The 12,112-nt window shown below is 43.3% G+C and overlaps 1 protein-coding gene across 1 annotated transcript; it reads left to right on the plus strand.

Annotated features, from left to right (window-relative positions):
* The first annotated feature begins 2,321 nt into the window (after positions 1–2,321).
* Positions 2,322–5,367, plus strand: RPS26 (ribosomal protein S26). The gene is made up of 6 exons (XM_088025724.1): positions 2,322–2,331; positions 2,557–2,643; positions 2,847–2,950; positions 3,198–3,375; positions 4,462–4,592; positions 5,256–5,367. The coding sequence occupies exons 1-6, from the start codon at positions 2,322–2,324 to the stop codon at positions 5,289–5,291; spliced, it is 546 nt and encodes a 181-aa protein (XP_087881850.1). The 3' UTR covers positions 5,292–5,367.
* Positions 5,368–12,112: the final 6,745 nt, after the last annotated feature.

Genomic DNA, 12,112 nt, shown 5'->3' on the forward strand with positions numbered 1-12,112 from the left:
TGGTTGTTTTTGCAGATTTTGCTGTAATTTTCTGCTGGGAGGGAGGGGGATCTCCTTGCTGCACACTGTACCAACTACTAAATATTTTGAAGGTGAACAAGTCTAAGATTAAGAGGAAGCCAAACAAGAATGCTCAAACTGTTGCTACAGAAGAACAGAATTTTCGAACTGCAGTGGAAAGTGGAGATTTTCCTACCAGGAGTGCCTTCAGCATAGAGGAAGCCCAACTTGCCTATCTATCCAAAGCAGAGATTCATCAAACATTTTTTGAGTACCTACTATATGCAAAACACATTATACGCTCAAGGAAATGCAAGTTACAATAACATGAATGATGATAATAATAGGGTCTACCACTTCTTGAGCATAAGTGCAAGGCACTGTGCCAAGTATTCATGTAATTGTAGAAACCACCTAAAAGTGAATGATCCACCATTACTAGTGAAGAAATAAAAGCCCAAGAGAGAGTAAACAACTTGTCCAAGACTAATCAACCAATAAATGTCAAAACCCATTTTTGAACCCAGGAGTGTGTTACTCCAAATTCTGTGCCCATATCTTTATGCCAGGGAATGCCGCCACTGGAACTCCCAGGCTATAAAAATCCAAAAAGCCAAGACAGGAACATTAACTTGGTTCTGTCTTAAATGTTAACTATTTTCTGTCCCCTTCACTCTGAACTTTTTTCCTGTTCTCTCCTATCTCATTGCCAATCCATACACTAATGTCTGCCTTCTGTTTTCCATGAGACTATACTGAAGTGAAAATTTAAGATACTTCCATCTAAAGTCTATCATTTCCCATAACCCATTAACACTAACAAATTCAAACTTGAGAGAGACCATGAATATAGTTGTTCTGAAGCCAAAACAAAAGTTAGAAAATAAACTTCAACCCCAGTAAAGTGGATTAGAGGTGAAAAGAAACCATGATGGGTTTCTTTTGAGGGAAAGTGACTGGTGTTCAGACTCCAGAATGACTCACGAATGAATGGTTGGTCTCCATCTCTACCACCTTCGGTCTGAATTCTGGGAGGTCCCCTTGACACTCTAGTTTTTTCAACTTTGGAGACAACTGGGTGGTTGCCCACAGATAGCACTCCTGCTCAAAGCTAAAGACTTTTTAATGGCTCTCCAAAGGTAAATGGAGCTTACACGCAGGAAAGTATGTTTCAATCACGGTCCAGACTCATTGAGTGGTGAAATCACGTGAGTGGGGCTTGATCAACATTTATTAAAATAAAGTAGAGGGGGGGTCTGGGTGGCTCAGTCGTTAAGTGTCTGCCTTCGGCTCAGGTTGTGATCCCAGGGTCCTGGGATGGAGCCCCGCATCAGGCTCCCTGCTCAGCAGGAAGCCTGCTTCTCCCTCTCCCTCTGCCTGCAGCTCCCCCTGCTTGTACTCTGTTTCTCTCTCTCTCTCTCTGTCAATAAATAAATAAAATCTTTAAAAATAAATAAATAAATAAAGTAGAGGGACGCCTGGATGGCTTGGTTGGTTAAGCGTCTGTCTTTGGCTCAGGTCATGATCCCAGAATCCTGGAATCGAGTCCCGCATCGGGCTCCTTTCTTGGCAGGGAGCCTGCTTCTCCCTCCGCCTGCTCTGCCTACAGCTCTCCCTGCTTGTGCTCTCTCTCTCTCTCTCTCTGGCAAATAAATAAATAAAATCTTTTAAAAAAATAAAATAAATAAAATAAAATAAAGTAGAAAACAGGGGCACCTGGGTGGCTCAGCCGGTTAAGCGTCTGCCTTCGGCTCAGGTCATGATCCCAGGGTCGTCCGATCGAGCCCCACATCGGGCTCCATGCTCAGCCTCTGCCTGCCTGTCTGCCTACTTGTGATCTCTCTCTGTCAAATAAATAACGAAAAATAAATAAATAAATAATCTTTAAAAAAATAAAGTAGAAAACAACATATCATTGCCCCTAAGGCCAGGTACTGTTTCATGAAATTTGTATTTCAGTTTTGTACGTCTGTGTATGTATTGAGAACCAAAGTAAAATATATTTCTGCTATGGGTCGGAATCAAAATCGTTGAAGTTACTGTTCCAGGTTATATACCTTCACCCATTTTTTTGTTAGGCGGAAGGCAGCATAGTGTAGTGGAGCCAGGACACCTCTTACTAACTCTGTGATTTTTCAGCAACTTCAGTTTTTCAATCTGCAAACGGAGGAGAATAATAGAACCTACCTTATAAGCTTGTTGAAGGTAAAATGAGTTAATATTTATAAAGCGCTTACTACAGGGTCTGGCGCTATGCTAACATGATCCAGTGATGTTAAAAAAAAAAAAAAGTGAGTAAGAAACAGCGTTAACACCCGCCTATGGCCTTTCGTGGGGTTTTGTCCATACTGGAAGGAGAAATTAACAAAATGTTTTGTTTTCCCCCAGGACTTCCGTTTCTCAATCCTACACCAAGTAACAGTATTGTCAGAGAAATGAGCCGAGAGCGTCCCCCGGTGGCACTGCGCCGCATTCAGTCAAAGAGCTTCGGGGCCAACGGCCGGCCACCTTCCCACTACAACTCCCATGCACCTCCGCGCCTCTGACCCCCGATAGGGAGTGCGATTTGTGGTCCTGCGCGGGCAACTTCCGCGCATAGCGTCGCAAAACCGGATAATTACTACGCCCAGTATTACTTCCGGGGTAGGGATCGTAGTACTTGGTGGGAGACGTATAACCCTAATTTTCCTCCGCCAGCCGGCTAAATAGTCCCACGGTCACTTTCTACCACGTACAACAAAACCCGAGAAACGCTTTTCTACCACTGCATTTCAGCGTAAACGCTTAATAATGAAGAAAGTCTGAGTAGAGTGGCTTGCCGTTCTCGCTGTACGTCTCCTAAATAGTCTTCCTGTGTGCGCGTAGGGATCTCGTGCTATATAAGAGAGTCGGGACCGGCGCTACATTCTCTCTCGGGTCTCGCTACCAAGATGGTGAGTTGTGGCGCGTGGTGAGTGCTGGGGGTCCGCGTGGGGGTCTGAGAGGAACAGATTCTTAGATTGTGGGGACTTGAAAGCCTGGACCATGGCGGAGAGGATACAGGGTGTGTATTTGCTTCAACCTTTGAGGGATGTGCAGAGGGGCTGAAGGTTTGAGTAGAGCTATTTTGGGGGCTGCCGGCGCGGATTGTAGCCGGTAGGGGGCTAAGGTTGGGGAAGCTGCGCCCCATTTTTAACAGGATCTTCATTTTGATGCAGACCAAGAAAAGAAGGAATAATGGTCGTGCCAAAAAGGGCCGCGGCCACGTGCAGCCTATTCGCTGCACCAACTGCGCCCGTTGTGTGCCCAAGGATAAGGCCATTAAGAAGTTCGTTATACGGAACATAGTAGAGGCTGCCGCCGTCAGGGACATTTCCGAAGCGAGCGTCTTCGACGGTGAGTGAGTTTCTGGCACAACCCATCTCCACCTGCAGGCTCTGTTTCTGGCGCGTCCCAGGCAATTTCTGCGAGCCTTTAGGATTACTGTTGGTAGAAGAGACCAGTATTTTTGCTTCGTTTGTTTTAACCTTGTCGGGACAGAGGGGGACCTTGTGTGATAGTGCAGTCTTTGGGTCATGATTTGTGGTTACCTGTTTAGAGGGTGAGATTGCAAAAGCACTTGTAGAGTTTATCATGTATCAGCATTTGGGGAACACTAGGTATAAACATGAAAAACGGGGGCGTCTGGGTGGCTCAGTCGTTAAGCGTCTGCCTTCCGCTCAGGTCCTGATCCCAGGGTCCTGGGATCCAGCCCCGCGGGAAGCCTGCTTCTCCCTCTCCCACTCCCCCTGCTTGTGTTCCCTCCCTCGCTGTGTCTCTCTCTCTCTCAAATAAAGTCTTTAAAAACAAACATGAAAAACGTAGCAACCTTTCTGGATTGTTGAACACTCGAATACCTGTTATAAAGATGTACAGACTAAATGTTAATGTTTCAATAATGAAAGTAGTCTAATTTGGGCAAGGGTGATCTTTGGAGCAGTGTGTTTTCTGTTATTTTGATTTTTTTTTTTTTAAGACTTTCTTTATTTGACAGAGAGAGACACAGTGAGAGAGGGAACACAAGCAGGGGGAGTGGGAGAGAGAGAAGCAGGCTCCCCGCCTCCGGGGATCATGACCTGAGCCAAAGGCAGACACTTAACGACTGAGCCACCCAGGCGCCCCGATCATTTATTTTTCTTCAGACAAATTAGTTTTCTTAGGCAAGGAGAAGGGGCCCAGGAACAGGCATTAGGACTGGTGCAACTGCTGAAGGAACTGGGTTGTTGGTTTATTGCCGGTAGGTTGTGGATTTGGTACCCGTGGTGACAAGGGTTAGTAGGGGACTATTCATTTGTGAAAATGCACATGTGTTAAGTTACCAAACTGAACGATTGCTTTGGAAGTGAAACTTTGTAAGTAGGTTTATTTTTGACTGTTAGAATGAGAACAAGTGCAATGTGGGTATGTAATACCTACTGTTATGCCTCTTACTTTGTTTCTCAGCCTATGTGCTTCCCAAGCTGTATGTGAAACTACATTATTGTGTGAGTTGTGCCATTCACAGCAAGGTAGTCAGGAATCGCTCTCGTGAAGCACGGAAGGACCGAACACCCCCACCCCGATTTAGACCTGCAGTAAGTATCTTTGTTCTTTAATTTCAAGATTTTATTTATTTATTGGGGGGAGGCACAAGCGAGGGTAGAGGGAGAAGTAGGCTCACTGCTCAAGGACCGAGGACCCTGGGATCATGACCTGAACTGAAGGCAGATACTTAACCGACTGAACCACCCAGCTGCCCCCGCGGGAAGTATCTTTAAAAAAAGAGAGGAAGCCAGAGGGGTAGTGGACAAGAGACACATGAGGACCCAAGGAATCTCAAATTAAGGTCTAAATAGGTAAGGTAGGAGGGACTCACATCTAAAACATTTGGTTGGAGACTGTTCTAAAGAAGAGCTGTTAGGGGGCGCTGGGTGGCTCAGTTGTTAAGCTAAGCGTCTCTGGTCATGATCCGGGAGTCCCGGAATCGAGTCCCAAATTGGGCTCCCTGCTCAGCAGGAAGTCTGCTTCTCCCTCTGACCCTCACCCCATTTGTGTTCTCTCTCAAATAAGTAAAACCTTTTAAAAAAGAAGAGCTGTTAGAATCTGTTTCAGATGGAATAATGTGGATGATCCACATTGACCAGTTTTCCATGTATGTATGACCCAAATGCATTCTTAGTGCTGGGAGGGTAGTAGTCAAGTTCTTTGAGGGGGGACTCTTCATTGATGTTTTTAAATTTACTGTTCTGTTCTTTCAGGGTGCTGCCCCACGACCTCCACCAAAGCCCATGTAAGGAGCTAAGTCCTTAAGGACTGAAGAAAAGCTGTTCTCCAGAAAAAAAATAAATGGCGATTACACTTCATATGGCATGTTGAGTGTATGTGTTGTCAGTGTGGGGGTTGTATGTGTCACAGGGACTGTAATTATTTTTACATTCAAGTATGGAGTGCCACTTTTCATGGGGGAGAAAGTTTATCCATGTAAGTAGAACCTTAGCTTGGGTTTCTTTTGTATTTGTATTCTTGGCCTCCCCAACTTGCATAGCTGTGAGGGGCGTGGTAAGGTACCCGTGGGTGTTAGATTAATGCCACCTTGCTAGTAGATTAAGTTGGTGTCTTAAAAATAGGAATAAGGAACTAGGAGGGTCAGGAAAAACTTGTTGGGTGAGGAGCACATCAGGAGATGATTTACGGACTGAGGTCTGCCTAACCTTGGTGGGGGACACAAAGACTTAAATGAAGTTCATGACTTAGCTTTTAAGGGGATCTGTATTTGGATCCTTGACTTCATAAAATTCACTTACTTGGAATTGGTCTGCTGCGAAACCTGTTTTTGGCCAATTTGCATCTTTCTGTGGTGTGTTTCTCTGTGGAATAAAGATGTCCAGGGTACCAAAGGCTTTCCCAGAAACTTGTGGTAGTCCCACAAGAGGAAAAAGAATTTCCACACAAAGTATGGTTGAAAGCTCTATCTTATTTCATTTGTGTGACAATGGTTTTTTCTAGAGTTCAGAAATTAGAAAGTTATTAGGAATATGCATGTTTGAAAAATCGTTTGGGAATGGATTGATAGTGACTGGCTTTCCTAATGAAGTTACAGGATCACCCCTGCCCCCAAACTAAGCCTATAGCTTGGAAGATTTCAGGGCACCTTGATGGCTCAGTTTGTCCAGCTCTGGGTTTCAGCTCAGCTGTTGGCTCATGGTCTTGGAATTGAGCACTGCGTCCATCTGCTCAGCAGGAAGTCTGCTTCCCCTTTCTCCCTCTACTGCTCCCCTTGTGTGTGCACTCTATCTAAAATCTTTATTTTTTAAGGGGCGCCTCTGTGGCTCATCAAGCCCTGCATCAGGCTCCCTGCTTCTCCCTCTCCCACTCCGCCTGCTTGTGTTCCCGCTCTCGCTTTCTGTCAAATAAAACCTTTTTATAAAATGATTTTTTTGGGCGCCTGGGTGGCTCAGTTGGTTAAGCGACTGCCTTCGGCTCAGGTCATGATCCTGGAGTCCCGGGATTGAGTCCCACATCGGGCTCCCTGCTCAGCAGGGAGTCTGCTTCTCCCTCTGACCCTCTTCCCTCTCGTGCTCTCTATTTCTCATTCTCAAATAAATAAATAAAATTAAAAAAAAATAATAAAATGATTTTTTAATAGCAGGAGGGGAGAGGGAAAAGCAGACTCCCTGCTGAGCAGGGAACCCTACACGGGGCTCAGTCCCAGGACCCTGAGATCAGGACCTGAACTGAAGGCAGATGATAAACTGAGCCACCCAGGTACCCCTCTCTTTAAAATCCTTTTTTTAAAAAAAAACACATTTCAGTGGGAGGGGTCCCTGGGTGCCTCAGTCAGGGTATTGGTTTTGACTCAGGTCACGATCTCTGGGTCAGGAAATGGAGCTCTGCCCTCAGCGTGGAGTCTGCTTGTCCCTCTCCCTGTGTTCGCCCCTCCCCCACACACATGCTGGCTCGCATGCTCACTGGCTATCTCAAAATACACGTATCAGTGGGGAAACATTTTTCTAAATGCCTCTTCAAAGGAATGTGATAGCAAGGAGTAGAGTATTTCAGAACCTAGAAGTGGCCCTGTTATTGAACTCTAACTGAAAAAAAAAAATTTGCTGACTCCCAACTTGCTCATGGTTAGCATACCAGTGCATGTGCTGGAACAGCTGTGGCAAACCCTGAATTTGTGAGAACACATTGTAGGTGAGAGTCCCATCTTTTGGGGAGGCCCACAAGGCTTTTGCTCCTTCATTCCTCTAGGTTGTAATGACCCTTTACACCAGGGGTAAACACTGGATAGAAGAAAGATCTGAGGTGAAAATGCTAAACCTGGTTCTCAAATCCCAGTTTGTTAAATAAAACCAGATTCAAGTAGATCAGGCCATGTAACGACAATTTTTCTTGAAATATTTATAGGCTCGGCCTATCTTTTTTTCGAGAGAGGTTTTACTGGCTCTCCCGGGACTGGGAGTTTAAAAGTTGATTTGTGCTTTTTTTTTAAAAGATTTTATTTTTAAGTAATCTCCACATCCAACATGGGACTTGAACCCACAACCCCCCAAGATCAAAAGTCACATGCTCTCCTGATTGTGGGTTTTTTTTTTTTTTTAAGATTTTTGACAGCGAGAGAGGGAACACAAGCAGGGAGAGTGGTAGAGGGAGAAGCGGACTCCCCACTGAGCAGGGAGCCCCACATAGGGCTCCATCCCAGGACCCCAGGATCATGACCCGAGCTGAAGGCAGATGCTTAATGACTGAGCCACCCAGGTGCCCCTGATAAGTGCATTTTTTTGAGAGAGCACTAGTGGAGTGGCGGAGGGACAAGGAGACTCCTGAGCAGCTCTATTCCAGGACCTTGAGATCATGACCTGAGCCAAGTCAAGACGATTGACTGAGCCGCCCAGGCGCCCCAGGTTTGTGCATTCTTAAAAGTGTGATCTGGGGGGGTGCCTGGCTGACTCAGTTGGAGTGTGCAAGTCTTGGTCTTGGGGTTGTAAGTTCGAGGCCCCCATTGGGTGTAGAGATTACTTAAAATCTTAAGAATAAGAAACGTGATCCTATCTCCAGGGAGCATACATTCCAGAGCCTAACACAACTAAGAATTGGTTGAGCAATTTTTCTACTTGCAGATAATCCCAAATTCATTGAGATTTTGAAGTGCCAGAAATGACAAAGATTTTCATGGGCTTCAGGCAGTAAAGTAGCCCCATTCCACCTCCCAACCCAACACCTGTTGCAAATAACTCAAACCTTGCCTTGTCTGATGGACAGCCAGGACACGGTTTTCATGTCATGCCATTGGAAGTGCCCCACAAGTCAGCTTGAGGTTCTCTAGATGGTTGGGCAGTAAAATGAACAGCCTGCTCTGCTAAACTATTGTGGGCTAAAGTTCTACTAGCTGGTCACCAAAAAGGTGGTATAGACATCCTGAGTCCCTATCTCCCACTCCCACCTACTTTGAGTGGACTTTATTAGGTGTGGAAAAGTTAGTTGCAATCTCCGCACCATCCTAACTTTCTGAAGTATCCTCCAGTCGCATAGTATTCAAGCCAAGTACAAGTCTCTGGTCTGCCCTTGAGGTAATTGGATTTGAAGTCGATTCCCTGTGGCAATCAGGATTCATTCATGTCCTGGGCCACCCTTTGCCTCAACCCCAAATCCTGTAGTTCATTTTGTTTTTGCCTACGTTTCCATAACTTACCATGTAGGAGGACAAAATTACTCATTGTCACACTATTTAGGTTAATATCCTGCTTCCTTAGTTTATACATTTAGTTTATTTTAGTAACTATTAGGTATTGAGGGATGTTCACTTCATAATGCATTAATAAGCTAATAGGTTTGTTGAAGGAAGCTGATCCAGTAGATGAAAGAACAGGCTAGAATCTAGATTTGTTCATTTATTCAATAAGTATCACTTGCCAACGTGCTTGGCACTTAGTTTCTCAGTCCAGTCTCCCATTAAACAGAGCTGTCGGGTTGAGAACCTAAGAGAGTAGACTCTTAGATGTAAATCTCCCCTCTGATAATTCTACATGTGACCTGGGTGAGTTATCTAACCTCTCCAACCAACTTTTTCGTTTATTTTTTTTATCTTTTTTTTTTTTTTTTAAGGAGGCTCCATGCCTAATGTTAGGCTTGGACTCAAAACCCTGAGAACAAGAGTCCTATGTTCTACTGACTGAGCTAGCCAGGCACCCCTCTTCAATTTTATAATCTTTAGGTGATCATTCCTATTTCACAGTATTTTTGTGAGGTTTAAGTGGTATAAAACAATCACTTATTCAAGAAACATTTTTATTTTTTTAAAGATTTTATTTGAGAGAGAATGAGAGCACGAGAGGGAAGAGGGTCAGAGGGAGAAGCAGACTCCCTGCTGAGCAGGGAGCCCGACGTGGGACTCGATGCCAGGGCTCCAGGATCATGACCTGAGCCGAAGGCAGTCGCTTAACCAACTGAGCCACCCAGGCGCCCAAGAAATACTTATTGAATACCTACAATGTGCCAGCCATTTCTAAATACTGAAGATACTAGCAGTGGCCAAGATAAAAATACATAGAGCTTACATTTTAGTGGGGGAGCAGTGTGAGAGGGTGTGAAGGGCTGTGGTTTTTATGTAAGTTTTATATAAAATGCCCTTATGTCTATAAGGTTGATAGATAACATTTGATCAGAAAATTAAAGAAAGAGCAAGCTGTTTGGATAAATGGGGAAAGAGCTTCCTAGCAGAGGGAGTTGTGCAAATGCAAGTGCAAATGTCTTCAGGGAAGAGTATGCCTGGCATGTCACAGAAAAAGCAAGGCAGTCTGGCTAAATTCAAGTGAGCTAGGGGAAAGTGGTTCAGATCTACAATCCTTTATATGAAATCCGTGAGACCTTACTTGCTTTTGAATTTATTTTAACTTTAGAACAGTAATACAGAGCATATACTATTTAACATGTAACATCCTCAAAGGGATCGGAGCAGTACCCAGGATCAAAACACATTTCTATTTCTGTAGCAAAATATAAGAATAGTCATGTAAATTACCCAACATGAGTTTCATATCAGGTTTTGTTGCCATATGAGTTCCAAAAATCCTGGGTTTTAGAGCTGTTTTGATTTGTCAACTGTTGATAAGAGATTTTGTACCTACCTATGGTACGCAAAGTTAGATCATGTGGGGCCTGGTAGGCCCTGACCAGCTCTAGACTTCACTCAAGATGTGATGGTAAACAATGAGATGCCACTTCATACCCTCTAGGATGGCTTTACTATGAAAGACAAGTTCTGGACAAAAGTTGGAACCCTTGTACACTGCTGGTGGGAATGTGAAATGGTGCACTTTTGGAACACAGTCCTCAAAAAGTTACAGTTAACATATGACCCAGCCATTCTACTCCTAGGTATATACCCAAGAGAAATGGAAATACATATTCACACAAAAAGTTGTACATGAATGTTCATAGCAGCATTATTCATACTAGTCAAGAAGTAGAAACAACCAAAATGTTCCTTAGCTGGTGAATGGTTAAATAAAATGTATATCCATACAAAGGAATATTATTTGGCCATGAAAAGAAATGGAGTGCTGCTTTGTGCTACATTGATGAACCCTGAAAACATACTAAATGAAAGAAGCTAGTCATAAAAGACCACATGTATGATTCTATTTACATGAAATGTCCGGGATAGGCAAATTTATAGAGATGGAAAGTAGAGTAGTGGTTACCCTAGGGATAGGGAGGTTAGAGGAGAGGGAAGTGACTGCTAAATGCATGGGGTTTCTTTTAGGGGTAATGAAAATATTCTGAAAGTGATTGGTGATAGTTACATAGTTCCGTGAACCATACTAAAAACAGTTGAATTGTACCCTTTAAATTGTTGAATTATGTAGTATGTAAATTATAGCTCAGTGAAGCTGTTACAAAATAAACTGTGAAAAAATAGTGTGATGGTAATCCATTACTTGTTTTTGTTTTTTCCTTTGGAGAGTTTTGAGCACAGCAGTGACATGATTTGACTTAGATCTGTGAGTTCGGGATGAATCTTGGCTATTCATTTTATTATACCACAACTACCTCTGAAATGCTAGATGAATATTTCCCAACTTCAAGCATTTGTGTGCCTCTTTTGGTATTTCTGCCATATCTACACTGTCATTTTCTTTGAATTGACTCACTTTTTATATATATTTATCACGAAAAAGGAAATCATATCAGTATTCTAAATGGAAAACTAATAACTTGCCATAAATAGAAGGTAATGTTTTTTTCAAAAATGAACTACATAAGATTTTAAATTAAAAAAAAAAAAAAAGTTGGGATGCCTGGGCAGCACAGTTGGTTGAGTATCCAACTCTTGGTTTTGGCTTGGGTTGTGATCTCCGGGTCATGAGATCAAGCCAGCGTCGGGCTCCACACTCAGACAGGGTCTCCTTAAGATTTTCTCTCCCTTTCCCTCTGCGCCTCCCCCAAGTGCTCTGTCTCTCTGTCTCTCTCTAAAATAAATAAATCTTAAAAGTTTATTGCTATTTTTTATCACCAAAATGATTTTTATCACCAAAAATGATACTACCCAAAGTCATCCCATATATGTCCATTGGAAATGTCTCTTGAGCTGTAAGCTAATGAGGTCAGGGACAATGTCTAGATGGTCAATTATATTGCCTGACATACAACAGGTCCTCAACATTTGTGGATAACTAAATATGCTGGGCCTATTGAAAAGTCAGGGATGAATGAAATCTCCTTTGTGTGAATAAGAATCACCTCTGCCAAGTGAATAGATTTCATTCCTAATCCTACCTCCAAAAAGCAGGATTCAAAGATCTTGAGTGTACGGGGCACCTGGATGCCTCAGTTGGTAGAGCATGTGACTTGATCTTAGGGATCCTGAGTTCTGGCCCCATGTTGGTCATAGAGTTTACCTAAAGCAACAACAACAAAGATCTTGAGGGTAGAGTTTGGGAATCTGCATTTTAATAACATCCCAAGTGATTCTGATACAATGGGTCTACAGACCGTACTTTGAAAAATACTAAAGAATTGTACTAGGAAAAAAAAAAGAATATGCATGATTGATTTGCTCTAGTTCGGGAATAGAAACATGGAAATCACCGTGTTGCTTCAGTCATGATTG

This window comes from Eumetopias jubatus, unplaced genomic scaffold, assembly GCF_037043125.1.
Source record: "Eumetopias jubatus isolate StellerSeaLion01/CBP00866 unplaced genomic scaffold, mEumJub1_p1.0 scaffold_8, whole genome shotgun sequence".
Taxonomy (NCBI): domain Eukaryota; kingdom Metazoa; phylum Chordata; class Mammalia; order Carnivora; family Otariidae; genus Eumetopias; species Eumetopias jubatus.